We start from the raw sequence: 27,094 nt of genomic DNA on the forward strand, positions 1-27,094 counted from the left end.
AAAGAGAAATAAGGTATGTCGATAAATTAATGTGAAATTTTCTTATGACCAAGTTCAGGAATTCCTCCTATCAGTACATGACATTAAGAATGGAGTCAGATACAAGGATAGGTCCCCACTGTGCTTATGCCAAAGCACTGTGCCAACCCCAGCGTAAAGGAGGACAGAATGACATTCAGAAGGGATACACCAAGAAGGAAGGGACACAGTTCTGCTATCAAAAATACAGATATAGAAAGAATTGAAATGGAGGATTTGAGTAGTGGGGACAGAAGCTCTGAGGACATGAAATGCAAAACCCACAATAGACGAGAAACAGAGAATAACAACTTGCAAACACAATGTTAAGGAAGGCCCCTTGCTACCTCAGCAAGTATAAGAACCTGTGCCAACCTGAACAACACTGACCACCTCAGATTCCTATTTGTGAAACATCAGTACAAGGGTTGGAAATTTTTGTTGAAAGAAACAGCTGTCTGTCTGTTCAGCCTCTTGGTAGAAAGATAACGAGTTACTTCAAACTTCTGCCTTCAAGTAACTTGCATACTCAGGGAAGCCTTGAGAAGCTGGACATTCCTTCCACTGAGCAGACTGATAGGCTTCAAAGCATATTTAACTATAAGCTGTGTTACTATAGGGCAGAAAATATTAATCAGCTCTAGCCATCTAGGGAGAGTGTGGTTATCATTAAGAATATGTTGGACACTCATACAAGAATTCTTTTCCCCGGCCTGTTGGATGAGCTCTCTCATATAACTTTTCTGCTTCCACTGCATGCTTTTGAAAAAAAAGCTAGACTAAATGAATACTTTCAACTAGAGCTAAAGGCAAACACTCCACTGGAACTTTGCCCTAATCAATAGTAGCAATGTTCATGTCACATGAGAGTCAGAGGATAGAATATGGTGCTTACTGAAGTCAGCAAATAAGCTAATTATACTTAGGCTGCTTGAAGAAGGGGACAAGTGAGGTCTGGTCCACCCACTTATTAATGCAATCATCATTATCCTTATCCCTTGTTTACTTTGTGCTGAAATTGTAATAAAAACTTGTCTCAAACAGAGGGTGCTACTGACCCCTTGTGGGAGAAATACTCATACATCTTAGGATGCACAAGCGTCACTGGGGAAATCGGCTCAGAATTAAGTTTGTCTCCTCCCACACATTTATTTTTAAGAAAAAAGTGAAACGGTGTTATAGTGTCACAAGTGTATTCTCCTGACTTTAGGCAATTTTGCAGAAATTCATAGTTTTTACTAGCTTCTTTGGGGCATTCAAGTAAGCGTCAACAAATCGTAACCACAATAGATACTGCACTGATTTTAAAGTCTTGTACTGTTGAAGAATAAAATTTATACATTACCAGTAGGCAAAGCTCTCAATTTTTAATGTAACTTAAACTATTTTAATCTATCACAGCATCACTTCCTAAAGACTACTTTTTAAAAAAACAAAAAACTTATTATCTCCTGGAAAGCAAGGACATACTACTCTCATTCCTGAGAAAGGAACAAAGTATTTAGATTCCTAAAGTATTTTTCAGCCAAAACCTTCTTGTAAGAATCAAGAAAAGTTGATTCGATTAATTCTTAAAAGTAAAAGCTTTCCAATGCATGCTACTGTGTTGCCATGAACAGGGCTGCACAAAGCATAAGAAGATCTTCAACAATTTTGTTTCTGACAACTGAAATTATCCTTCCATATGGTAGAAAAACAAGTCTGAAAAGGAAGGCTATGCTTCTTATTCAAATACTACTGCTAACCTTTCTTCCCTAAATAAAACAGAGCGCACCCATGAGGAACTACCCTCTGCATTTCATTAAATGTCAAATCCAAAGGAAATCTCCATGGACTTTCACTATCCCTGTCACACACAGCTGCATACAGGATATAGCTGGAATGAGTTAGAACAGGAAAGCACATTATACAGAGATTAATTATACTACACAGTACTTACATTATAATTGAATAATTATTTATATTGTACAGTATGAAACAGCTTTCTCAAAATCTAAACCCATCAATATCAAACATCGGCAAAACCAGCAGCTTCCACTGCAACCAACAGCAGGGGCTGAAACCCTACAGACCACAGAGACCAAGTCTTAATCCAGTGCCAACACTGTTCCCATCACATTCAATGAATAGGTATGGAGAAGTACGTGAGCAGCTTGTAAATCCCAAAGCAAAGAACAAGTGGCTGCTGAAAACATATTTTAACAATTTGCATTAATTATTTTAAAATAAAGTTTTTTCAAAAGTATCTAAAAATACTATCTTTTCATACGTACCTGTCATATAAACCAAGGCTGAAGAAATCTTGAAAAATGAAAAGAAACTGAGAAAGAGAGCAACAAAGTTTTTATTCTGTCAGTTCATTTTTTCACCTGTACACTATGATAAATTAAAACACTAAGTCATTTAAATTAGGTTGGTTTTGATGACTTTGATTACATACACTTTTAAATGCATCCATTAAATTGAATCCTAGAAGTATAAACTATGATGCAGCATCTGTTGTCTCAGAATATGGAAGTTACTGTATCTGGCGGATGTTTAAATGATCACATTCAGGTAGCCAGATCTGGAAAGGCCATTCAATTACACATAAACACAGAATCTAACATACACTTAACAGCAGCTCTAGTCAGCACTATGAGCTGCATATTTACAGAAAAATTTGCACATATGTCACACATAAAAATTTTAAATCAACCTTTTTGTTGTTACAACATAATTCACCCTTCACAAATCTACTGTGCTGCTTTAACAATGTTTGAGTATATGGGAGATTCAAAGGCACGTAGCACTTCTGATGCTTCTATAAACTCTTCAGAGATAAAGGAGAAGCAGATTTTTTTAAAAGTTTGGATTGCAAACTTTCTCAATAAAGTCTGATGCACTTTTAAATACTGTATGCCAACAAGTAACTGAGTTCACAAACATTCTTTCAAGCATACAATTTTCTAATTCCATGGTGACATCTAACATCACTACAACCAAGAAGGAGGAAGACAAATGAGCCACCACTCCTTTCCCACTGCTGTGTGCACAAAAATCAGTATTAATTCGGTCCAATTACACTTTCAAGTCAAAGCTTTTGAAAAAGTCAGTATACATCTTATATGACAAGTTTTATTAACCATCAGCATTTCCTCTGAAAAACTTAGACCTTGCTAAGCAGTTTTAAAGGAAGCAATTATATAATGCTATCTGCATACAGAAATTGTTACAGGCAACCTTAAAATTCTCCAATGAACAGTCATGACAAAATCTACAATTTCCCGAAAATACAAAGTTGATTTTAACAAAAGCAAAAATGTTCCTGCGGTTCAGTACAACCTGTTTTCTAACATTAATACTTTGCATTCATAAAGACACTAAGCTTGGGACAAAGAAAGTATCTCCTAAAAGCTCAAAATGAGACCAAAACAGTTTTCTAACTATGAAATGGCATGCAAACATACTGATTTGTTGTCACTTTTTTCTCTTATAAAAGACTTACTGGATCAGAGTAAAGCAGGTATTTTACACGTTCGTTGAGACAATGACCTCTCACACTAAAAATGTCACATTCAGAACATTTTATCACATCTTTGACACGAAAGCTGCTTCTGTAAATTTCAATATTATGCCCTTTTTGATGATTTTCCTTTACAGAAAGTATATACAAGTTTATAAACCCATGGCAGGGGTATTACAATTATATTAACATCAACTCATTAACTGAAATCAAAAGATACTTGCATCCTGTAAAGACTCTATGGCTGATGCCCATTCAATAGTTCTATCAAGGCACTATACAGTCATTAAATCTCTACTATTCTCCAAGATGTGCTGAAGAATATTGTGAACGTGTTTAAGTTGTTAAAAAGCCCTGAGTCAGAACTTGCGTATTTACCACAGGGTTAGTATAAAAATGACACATACTAAAACTTCTGGAGATAACAGTTTTGCTTTGTCAACACAAAAAGGTTATGAAATGCACAAAAAGACAACAGTAAGAATTCCAGCAACTTATGCAAGAAAGCTATACAATGTACATTGTGGCAAATCACACACTGCTATTGTACGTAATTTATACAGTCAGTAAAAAACCTTGAAAATGTATTCATACATCAAAACAAAGCAAAACAAAACTGATGCATTCCCCATCCCTTCCTGAAGACAAAGAACAGCTAGAGAAGAATTCAGCACTTTGACAGAAAGGAGGTAGCACTGCTAAGGTTAGGCTGTAAGTGTTGTTGGGGATTTTTAAGTGAAAAGTTGACCCATGCAGCACAAAGAACAGGATAGGCTCTTCGGTTCATCAGCTGCTACTGGAAGAGTAAAATAAATTTCTGGTACATTTAATTTTGTAGAGGAAGCTCAGATCACTAGCTTAAAGCAGCTTCTTCAAACAATTTAGTGTTTACAGAAACTGCAATTAATACTGCTAAAGATAATTACACGTACATAAACCTTAATCTCTATAAAATATCTACACAATAAGTACTTAGATTATTTTTGAAAGACCATTTCACATCTTTAAAAGAGGCTAAAATACCAATTGTAAGACTATGCTAACAAGGCACAAGTACTTGTGCAAATCTGCTATATCCACATCCAGTCCAAGCTAAGACCACCACCTTCTAATGGAACTTAGACATTTACAAAGTAACTTGTTTACTATTTTGCCAGTGCAGTTTTCAGTATCCACTTCAGGAAAAAGAGATTGTACTAACAGCCAAAATTTTGAGAAGTTCTATATAAGCTTGGGGTGTAGTAAGTGATAAGAAGGTTTGGGAGGGAAAAAAAGTCAAAACATAGTTATATAAAAGTTAACACACTACAACTATTTAGAGTATTCTGTTAGACTCTTAGGTTGTCTTTATACTTTAAATCACTGTGTACTGATGTCACAGTATTTATGTCTTTTACTAAAAGGAAAAGAAAGTATTTTACTTAACCATCTCCGCATACCTCACATCTGAACAATACGTATTATTAGGTGCCTTCTTGTTTCAAGAAACAAATCAAGATATTTCATTCCATTTAATTTTGAAATTGCTATTAAATACTGGGGGATAATCATAATAAACAAACCTTGCAACTCTCGCATTTTATGATTTTACAGTATATTAAACACCTTACTGATTTTTCTCATTATCACTTTGCTCTGGTGAGATTTACATGTTAATCTTTTGCTGAAGACGGAGGCACAGTGATATATCCTCAACTCTCCTACTTGTTGTAACACCCTTTGGCTTCCAACTGAACTTCCGTTTTTCATCCTTCTACTATGTGTTATCCACTTTTAGTCTACGCACATTGCACAGATGATACCAGACTAAAGAGAGTGAACAAACTCACTAGGTTCCTCAACAACACCAGCTCACCTTCTACATCAGAATCCAATGTGTGAATATAAATACCTATTTCAAGAAACAATACTGGATTTGCAAACATTTTTCCTCATTAGGTTTTTGAAAGGCAAACACGGTGTAGCCTTCCTAAGACAAGATACAGCTCTTCCACCTGTCAATAAGAGGCCTATACTAATAGTTCGACTGTTAGTTGAACTATTATGTAACTGTGGGTTAACTTACCTAGTTTTCCCAATTCAGCTGTTTCTCGTAGCACCATAACAGCATCAAGCTGACATACTTCAATTTCAACTGGCACACAACATTGCCAAATGAGTCCAATCACAAACTCCTATGCAGTCACATACATCTCTGTTTCCATAGGACTGTGATGGCATTCAAGTACTGAGAGTGTTTCAACAGCTTCTCTGTTGAAAAATACAAGCCCAACAGAGAACTCACCTATTCTATCTATGTTACGGTATGTGTCTTCTGCAGTCAACTAATATATAACATCCAAATCCAGTTTCCTACCCAGGATGCTTTAGATCTGTTCTTACTCAGCTGAATTTTTCAATTCATGATAAGCTGGAATACTTTCAAGTAATTCTGGCTTATTCCACTAAAAAAGAATAAAGAAAATGCCAATTGCTATACTGAAGTTTCAGTTGCATTACCAAGAATTAATTACCAAGAATAAATCCACCCTGCCTTTGTGCTACAACAGTTTATAGAGGTCCCCATGAAGAATTAAGAGGACACAATTTTCAAAATATGTCTACCAGAGACAGAGGAAACCAAGGTACAGATCTGATGCGCTACAGGCTAAAATTCAGAATCGATTGTCAAATGGCATATATCCTATTATAGAAGTATTTCCAGGGGAAGCCTGACAGGAAACTGAAGCCTACTATAGAAAGTTCAGCTGTCAAACATGCTACCAAAAAACCCCCAAATCAAACCAAAAGAAAACTGCCCTCTCCCCCCACAAAAAACCCCACCACCGCCACCCAAAAAACCAAAACCACCCTCAAACTTAGTGACATGCACATTGGTCAAATGAAAATTGCCATGAAAACTCAGGTGCACTCAGAGTTCAAGTGGAGATAGCAAAATGCTGAACTGAAAAATAAGCCTTATATCAGAAACTTTCCAAAGCTCCTTGAGATTCTAGTACCTTAGGATGGGAACCCAAGAAGCAAAAAGGGAAGGCTATTTCATTTTGCCAAGAATACAGATACACAGATTATCTGAGAACAGATGACTACTAATGTACAAAATACACCAGACTACTATAATGACTCCAGATTGTGATTCTGTCCAATGAAAAAACACTGAAAAGAATGAGTAACATTTGCAATGCTGGAGCAGGATTAAAGATGTGTATTACATCACTTTGCAATGTTAAAAGCTACTCTACATACACTTTTCCAATATATCACTGTAGCTGATTCCTGGAAAACTATTCAGTGTTTAAATCTTATTGCTTAAAGGTTTGTCTGTCTTTATAGTTTATTAGTACCATTCTTCTGAGACTTTTGCCAACGTTTGCACAATTCAGGCATATCAACATAAGCTTCAAAAGAAAGATTCATTTATCTGAAGAGACCACAATTTTATGCCTTTATCCTTACTTGGATCTTTCCCTGAACTATCTCTTTGTCCACATTTTTGACATGCAATGAGAATTAAGTGATAAGTTAATCTTAGCTGCAAGTAAGGCACCTAAATGACTTCAGCGTGGATTTCTTTACTGTCCGGCAAGAGCACATCCAAATGAAGTCTGCACAATGGCAAAGGGCTACATGAACTTTGCACTCACAAAACTGTTGAATCACTTGGAGTAGGCACACATTCCTTTTAGCTACAAGAGATCCTCAAATCAGCATATTTTCTACCATCACGAATGATGAAAGGATGTATTTGTTATCAAAATGTTAATAGTCTACAGTTCCTGACATTAGAATTTTTGGGGTCAGGAACAGCTCTTTGTCACATCAGTGGCAACAAACTCCTTTAGCCAAATTCAGCTCACCTAAGCAAGGCTCACAAAATTCACTGTTCTGTCAGCAATATCTTCATTTGCAGTATTACCCAGTAATGCTCACAGATAAGTTCTGGTGTTAACACCCAACTCAGATGAATAAGCAGTATTAAATCTTCTCTTTTGCTCTTGACCCTGTTTGCCTGGAGATGATAAAACCCACTTAAAAAGAGAGGAAATGTTGCAAAAACTCTAATTTTTCCTTATTTATATACCCACAATTTTTAAAAGGCTCCACATGTATATGTTCCTCTACAACTGATCAAATGCACTCACCTGAAATGGATAACTACCCACTGCTCAAACATCTTCCTTTCCAGTCAGGTTAAAAGAAATTCTGTACAAAGTCATGTGACTAGCAGAATTACAATGTTCACTATTTAAGTTAGCTAGCTTGAACCCGTTAGACTAAAGTGCAGTTTTGGGAACGTAATGTTTCTAAAACAGATTTTTCTTTTTACTATTTCCTTCCCAGGCCATCCTCAGCAACAAAGGGCACGATAAAGTTAGAATTACCTTATTGTATCCTGAGGCCTCATCTTATGGGAATGGTATATTTATTACTAGTGTGTATATAATTTGTATTGATTTTTCATGATTGTATATTTCAAGATGGAAATTAATGTGAATCAGAACTATCACAGGAAACGTGTCAACATTCTCCAGAAAAGCATAAAGCAAAAAAAATCCTAAATATTTATGTTTGGTAGTAACTGACAATATAAAAAAAAAAAATCCCTTACATCACCTGACATCTGATACGTATATGGTACACATGAACAAAACCAAAACAAGAATGTCCCTTTAAACTTTAAGGGGAAGAAGACAAAAAGAAAATGAAAAAATGACTGCTTTAAATTAGCTTCAGGCTTAGATGTTTTAGAAGAGTAAAGGTAAAAGCTGACTGTTCAAATACTGTTCTTTTATTTGGTGTGTTCACAGTCTTTAAACAATTACCATGTAATGAACCTGTGCTACAGTATTAGAAATGTTTCCACTAGAACCCTTTACTGCCTTTTAAACTTACAGAGATTTAAACCATCAAAATGACCTTAATATTTCACAACCTAATAAAAGACACTGGTTCCACTATCTAATACAAAAGAATCCTTCGCTCAATTGCCTTGCGGCATATTGGGCATTCACTCATTCGGTCTCCACAAAGTTGACACGTTCCATGGCCACAGAGAAAGATCATATTCTTCAGGCGGTCCAAACAGACAGGACACATAGTCTGTAAAAGATTTTGACAGATTACATAGTCAATGGTAGCAGTTATACAGTATTGAAAATGTCAACAATTTATATGTTGCATATAACAACAAATACAAAATCATCTTAAGCATAAAAGATAATTGCCATAGCATAACCCAGCCACTAACCTAAATTAGTTTGGGCTTTTTTTAATCCCATTTTTACTTGATTTAAAATATGTGGGCTTTTCCTACACAAACAACTATGCAGCTTTTTTCCAAATATGACCCCTTTAAGTAAGACAATCCAGTAGAAGGCTGACATCAAATTTTCAATATAATTGTCTTAATGTTGCAAACTTGAGGATTCTTCAGAAACAGTCTCCTATATGTCATGTAATCTTCCAGGGAGCAAACACCACAAACAGTTTTATAAATGCAATGCTTGGGTAATGATTTACAAATTTCTTCTCAAGTTATCTGGCCATTCGTATACTTACCTTAAAACATCAAGCACTGAACACATGCAGAAGCAATAAAAATGCTGCATAATCAATAATATATGTAAATATTCAAGACTTTGTTTGTGGAAGTTATCTAGATTTTCAACCAAAAGAACACCTCAAGTTTCAAATGAAGAACAGTTTAATAAATATCTGACCTTCAGTCATAACAGTAGCACAGCAAACTTTTAAAATCAGTTTTAATTGCTGAACATTACAGTGACAGCCAATGCCCAAAATCTCTAAAGGTTCTTCAACAGCAAAATTAGTTTTGTACCAAGCCACTAAGGAACAGTGTCCTTCACATTTTGTCATATGCAGAAATTTTGGTAAGGCATGTTCCTTCACCATAAACATATTGCAGCCACATTAGGATTTCATTTATAACAGTTGATCAAAAGTTAGTAAATGAATAGATGTTACAATAGATGATAATTGTTAAGACCATTCTATAGTCCACCAAGTCAAATCTCAGATCTGAGACACACTATACATATCTAACAAATATAAATGTTGATCTTGTACATAATATGAAATACTGAGAGGGTTCATATTTCAAATACAAATTCATTTTATCACCGTCTTGCACCTGTGACTTGTTTACATACTCATCATTGGGTGTTTACTTCAATTTGTTCATCTAAAGAGAGAAATCCATAGTAGGAACCCTATTCAGTATAACCTTTAAAGCACAGTTTCTGTGGAATTAAGAGATATTCACAGAATCAGGTAGGTTGGAAAAGACCTCTGAGATCATAAAGTTCAACCTAAGACCTATCACTATCTTGTCAACTAAACCATGGCACTAAGTGCCACTTCCAGCCTTTATTACTTCCTAAGGTAGATAGCTTAGTTGAAGACCAAAAAAAACCCAAATCACCATCATTCTGCTTATACAAAGTTTAAACTGGCATGGAGTCTGGCCAAATGCCTATTTTAATCTTCAGGATACCAGTGTAATGGAGTAGCAGGAGTATAAAACCTTATGCCAATTTATGTTTAAAAAAGTCCTGAAGGGGGGTGTTCTCCAGCTTTGCCAGATTTCCATAGTACTATACCAAAACACTCTTAAACAAAAAATTTGCCCAATACTGAGCATCTGTCAATCAGTCCCACTCATTTTTCCTTTCACACTAAGTCATCAACTTGACATCCCAAGGGGACAAGTAAGAGTATTCTTCCTTCAGTAACTCACAGACTTCAAGTATCAGTGAAACAGCTATTTCCAAGGCAATGAACACAGAGCTGTTCTGTGACAAGTGTCTATAACCTGACAGCATTGGCATGATGTCTTTTGACAAAGGGCTGACAAAGCAAACACTAATCTTATCTTTTGGGGAAAAGCACAACAACTCGTAGCTTTTACGTTTTAGCTAAGGGTCTGTTTCGCTCCAAATGACACAACATCATTTAAAAATGAAAACATTGATCAAGGGACTCAGAAATAATAAAAATTAAAATCTGTTTAAACACCATTACTTTTAACTGTTTCAATCAGTGAAGCACAGAAATCCTAACATGTTCATCTTACAGATATTTTCTGCAATTGCACGCAGTATTAGCAAATTGCCCAATTTCTACTGCTTAGTATGAAAGCAGAGAATATAAAATACATTAGCTGTTTAATTTCTCAACATGATACTAACTTAAATGTTAAGTTACTTTTACACAGTAGGAGAACACAGCTGGCAGGACAGTGAATCTTCCTGTTTGCTACACAGGGTTTTCTTGATTAGCTCAGCAGTTTCCCAGTGAGACAGAAGCCCAGATAACTGAGCTTTCCAGCTTCCAAGGAGAATTTCTTACTCAACTAGGAGTTTATAAGTACTTCTACAGAATAAGCAGTATCTGTTTCTATTGTACTACTAGTTTGTTAGAAAAGCCTCTGCACCAAAGATTTGACTACTATCTTTTGAAGAAAAAGAAATAAAAAAGGACTATAAAAAAGGCACTATGCCTGTTCTCTATGAGAACTACTTCTTTGGGTAAGGACTCTGAAAAAGTGCTCATAGCCACCTTAACTGGTTTTGCAATAAAAAAAAAATTTTTACCACTAACAAGGTGTTTTAAACTGTTTGAAGTATCAATTCCTCCTTACTAAAAACGTTTTTCCAACAATATACAGGTGCACAGTGACAAAATAAATTTATTTTTAAGGAGGAAGAAAGTGATGTAAGTATGGTGAAGGAACATACATAAGATATTAGACAGATGATGATGATGATCATGTATGAAATGGAGTGAAGGTATTGCAATTACAGTCAAAAGGGTTCACATTCAGGGAATCCCTGAAGAATGGTGTGGTCATCAGATGTGGGAGATTCTGTTGACATCAGCATCACTTCTGCTTGCCACCAGAAATGGTTTTAAAAGCTTGCTGCACTAACATATTAGATTATCATTGAAGGTATGAGTTGAAACAAAGGATTATACCTGCTGAAAGAGAACAAATTAATTTTAAGTAGAAAATATCAAGACTGAATTGTTACAGCATAAATCAAAAGAATACACAGTTATAGTGGACTGCTGTGCATCACTTCAAACACAAATTTAAAAAATGACATGATGAATTTTTATCAAATCCAACTTGCTACTGACAAGTATGATATTCAACTTGCCCAATCACAAGATCTAAGCAGAAAAGATACTAAGGAAAATATGGAAGAGTCTCAAGCCAAGATGCACACAAGAATGACCAGAACCACCTCGTTCAAGTCAGAAGCATTGAATAATTCTGGCTTCTGGCTAACAAATCTCAAAGGCAAGACAAAATTGTATAGAATAAAAGAGCACCTAAGGAAAACTGAAAAAAACCCTGAAATCACATCTAATCAAGAAGAAAAACTGTAATACAGTTTTCTTTTCATGTGCCTAAGAGTATTAGCATACCCAAAGAGAAATCTTTTATAAACTCCTGAAATTAACCAGAAAAACATACATCTGAAGAAAATAGATTACTTGCATTTATGCATTCATCTGCATCTTTCACACATATCCTTTCAAATGCCAAAGAAGTAACCATATTCTTTCCATTCAATGCTAAAAAGTAAAGCAGAAGCTAAACAGTAGATGTAAGATGTCAGAGATATCTAGACATTCCAGATGTTACTGTTAAGACAGACATGCATTTTCAAATGACAATTTTCCATCTGCATGTTCTTTTACAGACAAAAGCTACACAGGAATCTGTTTTGAATTTCTATTACTGGGGTGCTGGCCCAGTCACCATATGACAGGAACAGCTCTTCACAGACATTCCACCGAGCACATCAGCTCCCAAATTTAAGGCATTTAGAGATATGGGCTGTAAAACTGGCAATCTAAACACTATAGCCTTAGCTTTCACATGCATGAACAGCTGAAAGCCACAACTACCAGGATGAGATGTGATGCTGCCATCACTGAAGTATTACTGACTGCTGTAAGCCTTACAAGAGGAAAAACCAAGTTAGAACACCCCTGTTTCCTGTATCCATGAAAAGTCTCTTCCAGTTTTGTTATACATAGGGAAGCCAAAATCACGTTATTAGGGTTCTAAGAGAGTAAGTTCATACAATAATCAGATACTCCAGGTCCTTTACTAGTGAAAAATCTAAAAATCAAGTTTTTCTACAGATGGAAAAGCAATGAAACGATTCGGTAATTTAACACAACAAAGTTCTGCATGTAGACAACTACTTTAAGCATTTCAAATGGAACTAGACTTAGAGACGTAACACATTCAAATAGGTCAGTGGAAAATTAATTTTTCCATTAGGTTTCTGAATTGCATGTAACTTAACCAACGAATAATCAATACAATCTGTAGTTAATCTGTATAAATTTCCTCCTGCAAACACTACACATAATTACAGATGACAAACCATAACACTTAAATTACAAATATTCAAGTTTTTTGTGTAGTACTTTCAAAGTTTTAACTTTGCAATTACACAGTCTTTTGAAGAATATGTGAACCATACCCCTCATAGGGCAGGTAACTGCCAGCTGTTGTTCAAAGGCAGCTAATGAACAAACAAGTAAAGATGCAGGTAGATACAGAACAGTGAAGAAAATCTACTTTTACCACCATTCTGTGAAAACAGCTTCTGCTGTACCTACACATTCAGGTCACTAAACAGGCAGAGAACACACAGACTGGACAGAGCACCCTTTTTTAGTCATGCCAACACAGATGCTCTTAAACAGACTGATTATCAAACCTGGTCACTTGATTTTTTTGTTTTTAACCCTGTACATAGAGAACATACAAGCCACATCACGCAAAAAAATACTGGTCATTTAACTAAAATTTAAGAGTTGATGCACTTTAACACGTCATCTTGCTTTAAATAACAGAGGATGCATTGGCTTGTCCAATTAGTTTAGTGGTCCATAAAATTTTTATTCAGCACTTTTACCTGTTCCTTGATGTCTTGTAACTGTTGCTGCAGCTTCTGTACATCTGCATTGACATTAGTATTGTCTTTGTCTTTCTGCAAAACTGGAATGTTTCCACTTGCTGTAATGTAAAGAAAATAAAGATACATGATTATGCAGCAATCCAATGGAACAGGAATAATTATTTCCAGTGTCATAACTACAATTTTTTAATTATCTGAAATAATGTTAGTCAAATATCTTTGGTAATCTAATTGAATTCACTACATCACTGCAGCTCAATTAATACAGAATTTCTTTGAATTTAGTGGCAACACTTCTTTGACACATATTTCCACAATAATGATACTTGTAGTCCCTTAATGGTCTCGGAGTTCTTATTTGCTAGTAGTTCCTGAAATAAAATTTTTGGGGTATATGTTTAAAAAAAAAAAAAAGTCAAATCTTTTAGCACTGAAAAGACTTATCTATGCCGATGATTCGCTTTGGTGTTGAAAACTGCACAAGTGTCTTGGAAGTAGTTTGTTCAGACTTTGAACAAGCTCTGATTAATATTCTTATACCTGATTGACCTAGGAAGCAATGTTACTATAAGAAGCAGAAAAACTGTGAAGTATTTTAAATTCCCAGTGTATTGAAAACATGATTTTACTGATTATTCTTACATTTATCTATTTTGGAACATTATGACCAGAATGAAGTAATATTCCAATTCCCATAAACTCAACTGAAATACTGCATACCACAGAGTAAATGCACATACACAGACAGAGTAAATGCACATAATCCACAGAAATTATTCGAAGAAGTCACAAGAAGTTTAAAAACTAGTCAAAGCAGGAGATGTAAAACTGTACATTCTGTCAGGAAAGTTGCTTGTACCTAGATGCAAAATATTTAACATGCCTTCAGAGTTCCAGAAGTAAAAAAACCCAAACATTTATTTGCTCATTTGCACAATTACAGACAATTCTCAGCTTTGCTTCATTAGACATTACCAAGTGGCTAAGCTACCACATGCTCTCAGCCTTACTCTGAACGCTGGAAGCAATGCTCCAGTATAATGACCAGTGTTATTATTACATCTGCTGCTGCCACTGTAGAAAGTAGTGCAAACAGCAAATGGACACCTGGGTTAACATTGTTTTTATTGAACTTTTCTTTAGAAAGGAGAGAAAGTATTTAGGTCATTTAGAAGAATGAGAATAAGAAGTTGGTGGAGGAATATGAAAGAGTATGGGCTTTGGAGTCACTCACAAATATCATCAGTGGTATCTTCTGTACCTTTCCCTCCGCAGCACATTATGAAAGGCACTCTTCGCTCAACCACCGCCCGACACTGTACACACTTCTTCATCAAGCTTGCACAATCTGGTAGGACAGAGAAATAAATCAACTCTGCATCCTGTTACTTAATTTTTCTTCTTTTCTATACGTGAGCTTGTCTAATCACAGTAACTGTACAGCAATGACTGAACATATGCTTATAATAGAAAAAATTACTTTCTGCAAATCACACATATAAACAACATCCTGTTTGGGATTCAAAGTAAATCTATTCCCTTTATCTCCTTTTAAAGTATTACAAGTGAACAGGTTCCTCTTTCTCCAAATGGATGTCTATTCCACTAGAACGGCTGAAGTTAAAAAGTAAAATTACACACATTTGAGACTGGAATTTCCAAGAATGTCTCACTACCCACTTTTTCCTTTAGAGCAAAGAATCTCACTAACTGTCCTAATGGTCCAGGGGCAAATAAGTGCTGCTCCTTACCCTGAAGAATAAACCTACATCTTTTGATATAATCCTAGAAAGGAGACTGTAATTCTTCTACAAAAGGCAAATTATTATGTCTCATAAATGCCAAAAGGTTACTATAAATTAATAGAATGGGTCTTATAAACTACACAAATTTGGAGACTCTCCATTATCCTGTTTGAACAAGATGTCCAGAAAAAAATCTGGAAAGAAATCATCTGCATTTGTTAAACCTTTTGCTGTCCCTGTTACAGCTTAGACTTGGTAATGTGCATTGCACTGCTGAAATCCTTCACCACAGCAATCAATCTTTTTGTTGTTCTCTTTCCTGGGAAACAAATCAAAACCACTTTTCTCATCATCTTTCAACTGCAGACAGTGAAAGAGGCCAGATCAGGATAACTATAGTCAGTGATGTCAGCTGCCTCAGCCAGAACAGAGGAAGAAATCAGCCTTCTTTAGCAAGACCAAGCAAGCAGTTACTCATGGGAATGATTACCCTCCCTCTCATGTAGGTCCTCATCAATATGGACTGCTCTTCTCCAGGCAAATCACTCTTCAACAAAGCCCTGAAATGCCTGGAGACAAGGTGATGGCTGCATTCTCATCCACATATTCTCAAAACCAGAAAATTTCTGGCAATCTCCTAGGTATTTTTTTTCCTACACAGGATAAATCAAAGTGAAACACAACTGGCGCTTTTTGCAAAGATATGTGATGTGTCTTTTAGAGAAAAATGCAGCCCTTGTGCAAATCTGTAGACTAGTAATGAAGTATACTAAATATTTATTTAAAGTATTCTTTTAAAACACCATTTGCACATCTGAATGCCCAAAAAAGCTGCAAAAAAGCAACAAAATTAATTCAGAAGTTTTAATGATATACAGTAGGCTTTTGTAATAAATAACTCAGATGGAAGAGCACTTGTTTCCTCAATTTTTGAAAATCTCCGCTTTGTCCTCCAATTATTACCAGCATGACAAATAATGTCAAAATTCTAACCATCACACCAGGCTATCAAGGAAATTGGACATGACATCAGATTACTGATGACTTTTTAGCAATCCAATTAAAAATATTCTGTTTCATGATTACTTCAAAAAGGGCTTCTGTCAAGTTACTTACTCTCACAGGCACACATATGACCACAAGGCTGGAAAAGCACCGCTGCCTTTTTGTCTGAACATACTACACATTCTTCGATCTGTAAAGAACAACAAACACATACGAGAAAAGTTTATCTCCTGCTCTCTACATTAATTTGCAAGGCACATGCACTTCAAGAAGCTTTATCTAGTTGGGTTTTTTTAAACAATTCAGCACCTCAGAATCTAACTTTAATGAGTCAGTGTGATAACTTCTAAGAAGATATATTTTCTAGCAATTTTACACATTCAGTACACTGACAGGTACAGAGAAGCAGTTAGGACAGTATATATTTCTTTATTTTTTCTTGTTCTTTGTTCCATCATATATACTTAAATTGGGGTTATTCAGTCTGGAGAAGAGAGGTCTCTGGGGAGACATTATTGCAGCCTTTCTGTATTCAAAGCGGGCTTATAAGCAAGATGGGTACAAACTTTTTAGCAGGGCCTGTTGCAGAAGGACAACAGGTAATGGTTTTAAACTAAAAGAGAGTTGATTTGGACTAGATAGAAGAAAGAAATATTTTATAATGAGATTGCTCAGAGAGGTGGTAGATGCCCTGTCCCTTAGAAACATTCAAGGTCAGGTTGGATGGGGTTCTGAGCAACCTGATCTAGTTGAAGATGTCTCTGTTCATTGCAGGGTGTTAGATATTAGTTAGATGACTAACTTGAAAGGTCCCTTCCAACCCAAACCATTCTACGATCCTATGAAATTCACTTATAAACTACTGGTACATTCTGGATTAAGGTTTCTCTAGCCCTTTATTGTGAGTACCTGTATATACCATACAACCACAGAATGGCCTGGGTTGAAAGGGACCTTAAAGATCATCCCATTTCAACCCACCTACCATGGGTAGGGACACCTTTCACTAGAGCAGGTTGCTCAGGGCCCCATCCAACCTGGCCTCGAACACTTCTAGGGATGGGGCATATAGAGTTTGACCACAGACATCACATACCACTCCATTCATACTAGCCTGGACCACTTCTTCCAGTTCACAGAGAACTGTTGGCCTGAGTCATTAATTTCTTAGCCTTTTTTACAGATATTGCTCTAAGTTTTTATATAGAAGAGAAATATTAACCAGATATTCCACACTCTCAACCTAATTCTGCAAAAGAAATGAAGAAAAGGTTATCCACAAAGGTTAGCCTTCACCTGGGAAAGCTGATTTCCATAGATTAGCTTCTTTAGATGGATGACTAGAGGTAGAAGTCTTACTTTGCTGCTCCGAATCCCCCAGTGACAGAACTCTTTCACTGATTATAAAGGAAGTCTAGAGAAAAAAGAGCTCCCGCTACGTTAACATTTGGATTTTGAAAATACGCAGTGCAGAATAGTGAATGGTATAAGAAATAAGAATAGGAGAGTGAATAGTAAAACCAATACAAATTTATATTTACAACTCCTATATTTACTCTGAAGTAGAGAAAAAAACCCCTAACATAGTGCAGAAGCAGACTAGTCAAATGTTTGGAAAAAAAATTAAAAATAGAGTTGGGTTTTCATAAAAACTACTGAGACTAGGTCTCCAAAATAGGGCACAACTGGTTGATACTCTGAAGAAAAAAGACAGCATAATGAAACTTGTGATTCCTAAGAAAAAAAAGGTGAAAGCTGAAAGTAATTATTAACTTCAAAAACAAGCACATATTAATTAACTCAGTTTACAGGCAAATGATCTTTTAAGCAGCCCTAAGGAATAAAAGAACTCAGAAGAATTGAGTATTACTGAGGGAAATTATACTTCAGAAAAAGCAGCGATTTATCTTAACGTGAAGAAAAAAATACCATGGAGGAGGGAAATAATCTATTTCAATAAAGTATTCTCAGGTGACTGTATTAGGAACTCTGAAGACCTGAACAATAAAAACATTGCAAGGCAGGGAAAGGTACAGGGAAACACAAAAGAGCAATGTACAATGTTGGGACAAGATATCACTACAATGCAAAATTAATTCCATCCAGTGAGACACGTGTAAGGCAAACTACCATATAAAATAAATTATGTATTTCCTGGACCACTCTATTTTTGTTTCTTTTCCATTAAAAAAGAGAGAGAACCAATGAATTTTGGAGGTTTTTACCTTTGTCCTAGACTGAACTTGTTCTTTACAGATGAGGCATTTTTTCACCCGTGGTGAGCACAGAGAACAAGTGGCAATGTGTCCACATGGGCCAAACAGCGTATCTCTCTTCATGTCTGAACACACCATACATTCTTCTAAGGTTTCAGAATCATTGTTGATCATAGACGGACTTCGGGAACCAACCTGACCACTACAAAGAAACCCTGCAGTCAAACTTTTAAGAACTAAAAAAAAAAAATTAATTTAAAATGCACATCAATTGGCTGTTTATATACTCCTACACATTCAGGCATCACTGTATCATCATTAAGCAATCTGAACTGCCTTTTCCCAAATGAACAGCTGACACCAGAGTGCAAGGTCACACGCTCAGATAACACATCGTAGAGAAACTGGACACAGAACAGCATGTCGTGAGCATGTACGTGAAAAGCTGTAAAACGCCCTTCCCTCTCATCCTAAGAGTTTCCTGATAGAGCCATGCCCTGTAGATTCAGAACCGCACAGCTGAACACCTTCACCCTGAACACGTTTCAATGCCCAGCAAGTGACAGAGCCCAGGCTCGGTCAGCGAGTTCAGGTCGGAGCGCTGTGCTGCTGCTCCCCCAGCAGAGGGCGTCGCTCCCACAGCCCTCACCAGCCCGGAAAAGCTGGCGGAGAGGGAACAGCCAAGGGATGAGGCCGAGATAGATGGACACAGACAGAAAGGCTCTGAAAGAACATAAGCACCTTACTCCTTACCAGGACAACATCAATAAAAACAGCCTCTCTTTGTGACATTTTGAAAGTACCGCTTTGATTTCCATATAGGAATTAAGGATGAGAATTGTTTAAGAAATCACAGGGGGGAACACAACCGGGACAAGCTGAATCATCTCATACTGCATACACTTGGTAACATGACATTTCTCTGAAATCATAATTCCTAAAGACATCAGACCCACTCCGTTATACTCTTTTTACAGTATCATACAATTCATGTTGACAGGTACTCAGTAGGCCACCTGCTCAAAGCATCTTCAACACTACATTTATACCAGGCTATACTGGGCTTCACCCATTTCAGCCTTTAAAACTCGTATGAGATTTGTGTGGAGATCTGACAGCTTCCTAGGCCAACCTGTTACAATGCCTAATTATTTTTTCAGTGAGTTCCCCCCACCCTGCTATTTCTGAAGCTCTACGAACCTCCACCTGCAGATTGTCACCTTCCCATTCTCCTCCCTTCCATATTAACATGCATGAAAGTCCTGTAAGACTTGGGTAAATTTCAACTAATGTATTTGTAAATAACATTCAATGTACCACAGCAAATGAAGAATTAATTGAAAGTAAATAAAATAGCTTGCATGTTTTAATGCTATTGCTAATAAAGGCACGGTGTTTTAAATAAGTAAGTTAATCTATAGAAAGCAGAGATTTGGAAACCTTGTATTTTATGAATATACAAACCTGACTTTTTCTTTGTGACATTTAGCCAATGCTTTGCAGAGACTCGGATCAGGGCAGAGATCGAGAGGAGATTGACCCTTCTTGTTACGAATGCTGAGATCAGCTCCGTTGGCTGCCAGGAAGCAGGCAATAGATGCTGCACTCTTCTTCTCTGCTCCTTGAGTGCCAAGTCCCATTATTAACTGAAAGAAAACAAATACGTAAGCAACTTGAAAGCCTCTCTATACAGTTAAGAATTGTTTGGCTAAAGGAAAACTACTTGACATGAACACATGCACATACACACATATATGTATAAACCTGTAAGCTCAAGGAAGCACCTCTAGAACTAAAATTAAAACAATTGTACAATTGCTTAATTTTTAGTCAGCTATACTTAATTTTCCTTTAAGGAACTAAAATTCAGCAAGGAATAAGAATTCAGCAAGGAATAGTTTGACTGTTGAAGCATCCTGTGCACCTATACTCACATGTGAAGGGGCTGTCCTTCTGTGTAAGCACTGGTAAAAGGGTAAAGTTCCAGTGTGTATATTCAGAACACACTTCAGTACACTGAAATTGCAGAGTTCAGATAAAAATGCTGCCAACAACACTACATTTGGACTGAAAACACAGCTGGGCAGAGAAATAAATACACACTTACTTTTAGTCTAGTGATAACATACCTGCCCAAGAAAGCAACTGAATTTGAGTCTTTCTCAGCCTAGATGGATTTAAACTCACAAACTGTCCTTCCTGTCCTAATCAGATAAGGCTACTTTGCCCTTTTACGGCTAGTACTTTATTTTTGTATTACTGTACCTATTACACACAGTTCACAGGGCCATCTAGACAAAGAGAGAAGGTTCACTACCATAGCCCAGCAAGAAGAGGATTCACCCACCCCAGAGCAAACTACACCACCCTACATTCAAAGGAACAGCTTTGGCATAGCTCGGACACCTCCAATTCTGGGAGCTTTAAGTGCTGAAATCTGGAATTATAGAGGCTTCAATGCTAGGATAGAGGCAGGATTTTGTATGCACTTCTTTCCCATTATTTAAGTGCCCAACTGACTGATGTACACTTTTTGACACCATTTTTCATTTTGTATAATCTATCCCTGTAGCTGGTCTTCTAAAAGCCCCCCTAAAAATTAAGTCATTTTGGCTGGATTAACAACCATTTAGTATTTAGAGGACTAGAAATGCTATTTTAGACGGAACAGCATACAGGAATAAACTTAAAATACCAGATACCTGTCACTCCAGCCCTAACAGCTGCATATCTTGAAGTCTGAACTATGAAGAAAACAGTTTTCAAAACCCCTCTAGTTATTTATCCCATCCTTCAGAGGTAACTCATGAAGAAAAAGCATTGGTTTGGGTTAATTTCTTGCAGCATGTGAAGACACTATGAAACGTCTTTACCCTGCCTTGGTAATTGCAAGGTTATCCTTCTCATCGTACAGCCGCCCAGTTTCCTAGGGAAGCAATTTATGTTTATTCCTTTTAGTTAAGAGTTCTTACCCCTAACTAAAACTCTTATATCAATACGTATCACTGAGGTGCTGCAAGACTCTTGAAGGTCACTTTATGAATTCCCAGATGCTCATCCTGCATTCTTCCTTATGATTAGGTAAGAACAGTACAGCTAGAAAGACTTCACACCAGGAAAATCAGGAAGTTATCGAGACGCATTGCTCTGCCATGTTCAGATCACAGAAAATTTTTGTTTATAAATTCAGTCCATTTTTATGCACTTCAATTACAGCACTGGCTGAAGTGAAGAGATTTTATCTAGCTTCACTCCAGGTACTCTGAACCACGTCAATAATTCAGCCAAGGCAGCACAACACCCAGTGAAAGTGATTTGCTCCCAGGTTGGCAGAGCAGTCATCACGGAACAGCCATCAACATTACTCTAGAAAACCTTGGGTCCTAAAATGCCTCTGCATGCCGTACTATTTGAAAACACCAAGACAATATTGCATCCCATGACACTTTTCAGGAACCTACAACTTTTCACGCACGCAAAATGAGAACAACACAAAACAAATCCACTAACAAAAAAATGAGCCTCATTATGTCTTAGTGCACAGTACAGCAGCAGAAAGCCTCCTCTGGAAGGGTCCAGCCCTGAAATGAATCAACACAGGCCAATTCCAGCCAATTTACCTATGAGGGAGAAGTCTCTGTGTAATCCAACAAATATCATAAATATCATCTAAGTAACTGTAGTTACTGAGCTACCTTTGAAGCTGTAAACACCTTCCATTAGAGTTTTTTTGTTTTAAGTTAGGATTTAGGCAGTGGCATCATGCAAAAGCATTTTAAAAGTCTGAAAGACATCTATACTAAAATAAATTACATTAAATGCACCTGGGAATAATACATTTATTTAGGATAAAAAGTACCCTAGACCAAGGAACACTGCACCTGTAATAAAGAACTCAAATGACTTTTTTTGTAGTGGTGGGGACTTAACATAGAATATCCTGAGTTGGAGGAGATCCACAAGGATCATGGAAGTACAATTCCTGGCCCTGCACAAGACAACCCCAGGAATTACACCATGAGCCTGAGAGCATTGTTCAAACACTTCTTGAACTCTGGCAGGCTTGGTGCTGTGACTATTTCCCTGGGGAGCTTGTTCCAACAGAAGGAACTCTAAAAAAAATAAATCAATGTTGAAGATTTCGTTCCATGTATTTCCACTGACAAAGTAAGTTCATGATAGCAGTAAAAAATATTGGTTTGTATTTTAAATAGTGGTCAAGGTAAAAAGTAAAAAATTGTAGAATTTCAATGAAGCTGCTGTTTGATCAACTTTATCAAATACAAAAAAACCCGTAAAATCCTGCAAGTGAAATTTTTCTTTCTCAGTTTTTTCAACTGAAACTAAAATAGAATAATTATTTGTTGAAGTACTATACTACAAAGAAGCACCTTACAGGTTTTAATAGGTTGGAATCTTCAAGACAGCAGTCCAAAGTTAATTAGAATTTAGCCAAGCAAAAATGAGGTCAAAAGTACTACATATTTACATAGGTGATTTGCTATCACATAGACTAACGAAATCTGACATGTTTCCCAACCCTTAAAGGAATTAACAAAGAATAATAAAAAAACCTCCCAAAACAAACCTTCAATTTATCATATTTACAAAAAGAAAACCTTAGAGGTTCCCAGAATAAATTATTAATCCCATTTATCCTTTATTATCCATGACCTGTATTTGCAATTCCACAGAAGACAAATTACTAATGTGTCCTTGGATGGCTTTAGAGGTCCAGACGCCTGCACACATTTGCACAGCTTAGATCCTGTCTCTGACACACAATTTTGGGCCAAAGGTGGTTTAATATTTAAAACTGTTTACTGGTCAAATCTAGTTTACAGAATTTTTACAATACCTTTATTTAAATAAAGATAAATAGGTCTAGGTACTGTTCTCATTTACTATTTTTCACAAGACATTTTCAAGACAGTTTGACCATCTTAAAGAGTTTACAGGTATATTTTACCCAGGTTTTACTCCATCTTTCATATTTCAGTGACATGTTGCCACATAAAATTAAAATAATCAAGTTTGCACCTCTTCTCTGAGGGCATATATCTTCTCCATGTCACTTAAACCTCACAAATTTTTTAGTTAAGGGAAAAATTTTCTCTGCAGCTAAACAAGTGCAAAAAAATGACCAACAGTTTGATCAAGCTAATATAGGAGATAGTGGCTAATCATGATTTTTTAAAAAACATTAAAACATTTCTAGGTGATCAGAGATACAATCAAGAGGGGATTTTTTTTTCTTTGTTTCTTGTGGTACCTTTCCCGTCCCTTTTTTCTTATTGCTTTAACAGAAATAAAAAACCCACCTTTGGTTTAAACCAAAGATAATTCTCAAATGAAACTAGAAAAAGAACTTGATTCTCTAAAACACAAATCCCCCTCCCCCAAGGTGATGTTTAAAGACATGATGGAAAAAAACCCCACTTCTCGTTAACACAACAACTATTTTCATTGTGGATGCCACTAATGAGACTGGGCAACACAGAAACCAGTTTATGAAATGCTGAATCTGAAAAAAAATTATTCATCTCCCATTCGTTCCTTTCACAATTAAATTCATATACACAAAGTATTCTGGGCACCTTTCATAGAGTCCATAGATCATGGAAACAACTGAGCTGTAATTGCTCTCCTCCTCTCGCTTAAAAGGGCACAAGCGTATTCTTACAAATGCCAGTCATTTTACATTTCTTTCAAAGCTTATTCCAGTGTATTTCAGCGAGATTAAGCAATCAGTTTGAAAAACATTTGTCGTACTGGGAAATTATTATTTTGAACAAAGGCTTTTTAATAAACTCGGTGCATTTGTATTTTCTTAATGAAATACAAAAACATCACCGTCAGCTAAAATTAGAAAAAATATTATGACACTGGTAACTAATGATTCAGCAGATCTGACCTACCATTATGTTGTGCATCTTTAATATCTACAGAAAAAAATTCTTGTTTTTCTCAATTCAAATTGTTCCAGAATTTTATTTCTCCTTTACCTCTCAGGTAAACCAAGAACTTCACCTTTACATATAGGGTTCACATAGCTTTTTGGGTGTGTCAGAAAGATATATAAAAACAAACATACAAAATTAAGAAGGCCTTGTTCTAACAGAATATACTTTCAGAAAGTTATAGAAGCAAGTAAACAATTAAGGCTATAAAGACATGCAAGACACTGAATCACAGAAAATTATTTCAGTCTTATTCTGTACTGTAACACTGTTTCTCTTTCCTAAAAAGCTACTTTTGATTTTGGCAGCTATACATGTTCACTATGGAAGAGAGATTTGTAGAAATATTTTTGAAATAAATAATGCTGTTTTTCCATAACAAAAATCATGACTACATGTGAAAAGCCACATATAACAATGTGATTTCTGCCTACACCGCAGTTTAAAGCAGAATGTCTACATAAACTCATATTGCCAAATACAGTTCAACAGTACAGAACTAGACAAACTAGACAAAGAGACAAATATAAAGAAAAAAAAGGAATAAATAAATGTGTTTTATTTACTGTGTTCTTTGATGGCTCCCAAGCAGTATCTACCTTGCCCACATCTTGCATGTCTTGGAGTTGGCGGAGCTGTGACAGGGTATGGTGTCTCAGGGCTTCGTGCAGGGGAGTATCCCCATCTTTATCCTGAATATCCAGCTTAGCACCTGCACGGACCAAGAGCTGAAATGAGAGAGAACCCAAATTAAAAAAAAAAAGGCAATTTATTCCTTTTAAAACTAATTTCAGGAAACTATGGCTTAGGATGCTCTAGGAGGTCCAAAAGGGTTACTTTTTTATCTTGCTACAATTCATAGTTGAGTTTATTTAAATTTATTTCTCATACCTGAAGCTCAACCCTCAACTGAAGCATTTATCTGTTCCCATATCAAGCTGATTTCAGCAGAAGCCTAAGGCTTGCCTACACTCTGAGTGCTACAAAAGGCATAATTTTAAAGGACTCTTTCCACTAAGACTTTAATTCTTTCAACAAGGTCTACAATGTAACATATTACAGCAATATATCAGAAACAAAACTAGTGGGCAATACTGTAGACATGTATATACTCTCTACTATTAAGTAAATCAAAAATCACCACTCTCACACCATGCTAAACTTTACAACTTAATTTACAGTGTTCTCCCATTAGCAATGTAGTTAGGCATGTACTTAGGTTTACCCTGATTCAGCAGGAGACATAAAAACCAATGACACCCTTAAAAACTATCTCAGAACACTTTGAAAAGTAATGAACTGTAAGACTTGTCTCTAAGGCTAATTTTAGACACACATTCCTGGTCACATGACACAAAAGCAAGCATAAGGCTGCACAGGCCCTCCTATTCCTATTGCCTTTGAATACAGCCTTTCCATAATTCAATGCACCAGGACTTTCTTAAATATGCTGTGAAACAATACAAATCAACACACGCTGACAAATACATAACAACTGGCCCTAAAAATTAAACCCCATCAGTGTTCCTATTCAGAAACCTGCAGATAGCAGCTGAGCTTTTAACTTTAGTTTTGAGCTTGTGATACTCTGCAAAACTGAGATTAGCAGTAGAGACAAAAGGCATAGTCTAGAAACAGGAATACATGAAGGGGATCTCCCTCTTTGGAACCCGCACCCTTGCAAGGATCTCAGAACCAAAGAATCTCAGACTATAGAACAGGCTAAAAGGAAAATAGCTTAAAAAGAATTCAGAGCCTCATTTTCCAGGAAGCATATGCCTGCAATTATTTGCAGTTTACCATTTTCCCCAACCTTTTCCTCTACAAGTGAAACCAAGAAAACCAGCTAATATTTGAAACAGTCTCCTTCCAACTTTTTACACTCTCCAAATGGATTTACTCTGTCCCAATTTCTTTATCATTTAGTTTCTTCTGGAAGAAATTCTGTAAATGAGCTCTTTTCAGAGCAACCTGGAATCCTTGACTACCATTGAAATTCAAAGTCTTTATAGAAGTTAAAAAAAACCAACCAAACAAACTTAAAAAAAATTGAAAAAAAGACAAACCACTACCCTTTGTCATGGCAGCAGGCCTTTTAAAAGAACCCCGCTACCTTTGACCACTATTCCACAGATGCCTGAGGGTACAAACCCAGCCCTGGAAGGTATCCAATAGGAATTAATTTTGAAATATGGAGCCAACATGTTCTTTGCCAGGCTGCACGAGCTATTTTAGGACTTCTCAGAGTTAATCCAGATCTGAAGTACGGATAGTCTACAGGGTCATTCACTTAAAAATTCTCAGATATAAGCATGTAAGTCTAACACACATGCTAGTTCTACATGCCTACCTTCCTGCTCATCTGTTACATGAATATTGTATTCCCAGGTACCATTTCACTTTCAGAGGGGCACAAGAGTTCACCAAATACAGTTGCCAAATAACTTGCAAGACGCAAGTGACACTGACTCTAGGAAACCATTCTTTTGGTAGCAAGCGGTTCCAGATATAGGGTCATATCACATGTTTCACTGTAATGGGATCACACCCATCAGCCCTTGGAGAGGGAGAAACCTTACAGCAGAGAGAAAATGCTAAACAGAACTGCAGATACAACTCTGCAGAGGGGGTACAATTCTCTGTAGGCCTGAATAACAAACAGTTTTTCATATAAGGTGAC

At 36.4% G+C, this 27,094-nt stretch overlaps 1 protein-coding gene across 4 annotated transcripts in view; it reads right to left on the reverse strand.

The window, feature by feature from the left end:
- Window positions 1-2,344: 2,344 nt before the first annotated feature.
- Window positions 2,345-27,094, reverse strand: part of MIB1 (mindbomb E3 ubiquitin protein ligase 1) — an 84,593-nt gene continuing 59,843 nt past the window's right edge. For 2 of the 4 annotated variants that reach the window (XM_017831866.1, XM_017831876.1), the window contains 7 exons: window positions 24,981-25,142; window positions 19,919-20,100; window positions 18,464-18,656; window positions 16,350-16,428; window positions 14,723-14,836; window positions 13,486-13,586; window positions 2,345-8,623 (listed from right to left, as the gene is read on the reverse strand). In XM_017831866.1, coding sequence (XP_017687355.1) covers window positions 8,483-8,623; window positions 13,486-13,586; window positions 14,723-14,836; window positions 16,350-16,428; window positions 18,464-18,656; window positions 19,919-20,100; window positions 24,981-25,142 — 972 coding nt within the window. In that variant the 3' untranslated portion in view covers window positions 2,345-8,482. The remainder of the gene's footprint in view (window positions 8,624-13,485; window positions 13,587-14,722; window positions 14,837-16,349; window positions 16,429-18,463; window positions 18,657-19,918; window positions 20,101-24,980; window positions 25,143-27,094) is intronic. The other 2 variants (XM_017831857.1, XM_017831849.1) reach the window with 2 other exon arrangements.

This window comes from Lepidothrix coronata, unplaced genomic scaffold (assembly GCF_001604755.1).
Source record: "Lepidothrix coronata isolate B3197 unplaced genomic scaffold, Lepidothrix_coronata-1.0 Scaffold6, whole genome shotgun sequence".
NCBI classification, from domain to species: domain Eukaryota; kingdom Metazoa; phylum Chordata; class Aves; order Passeriformes; family Pipridae; genus Lepidothrix; species Lepidothrix coronata.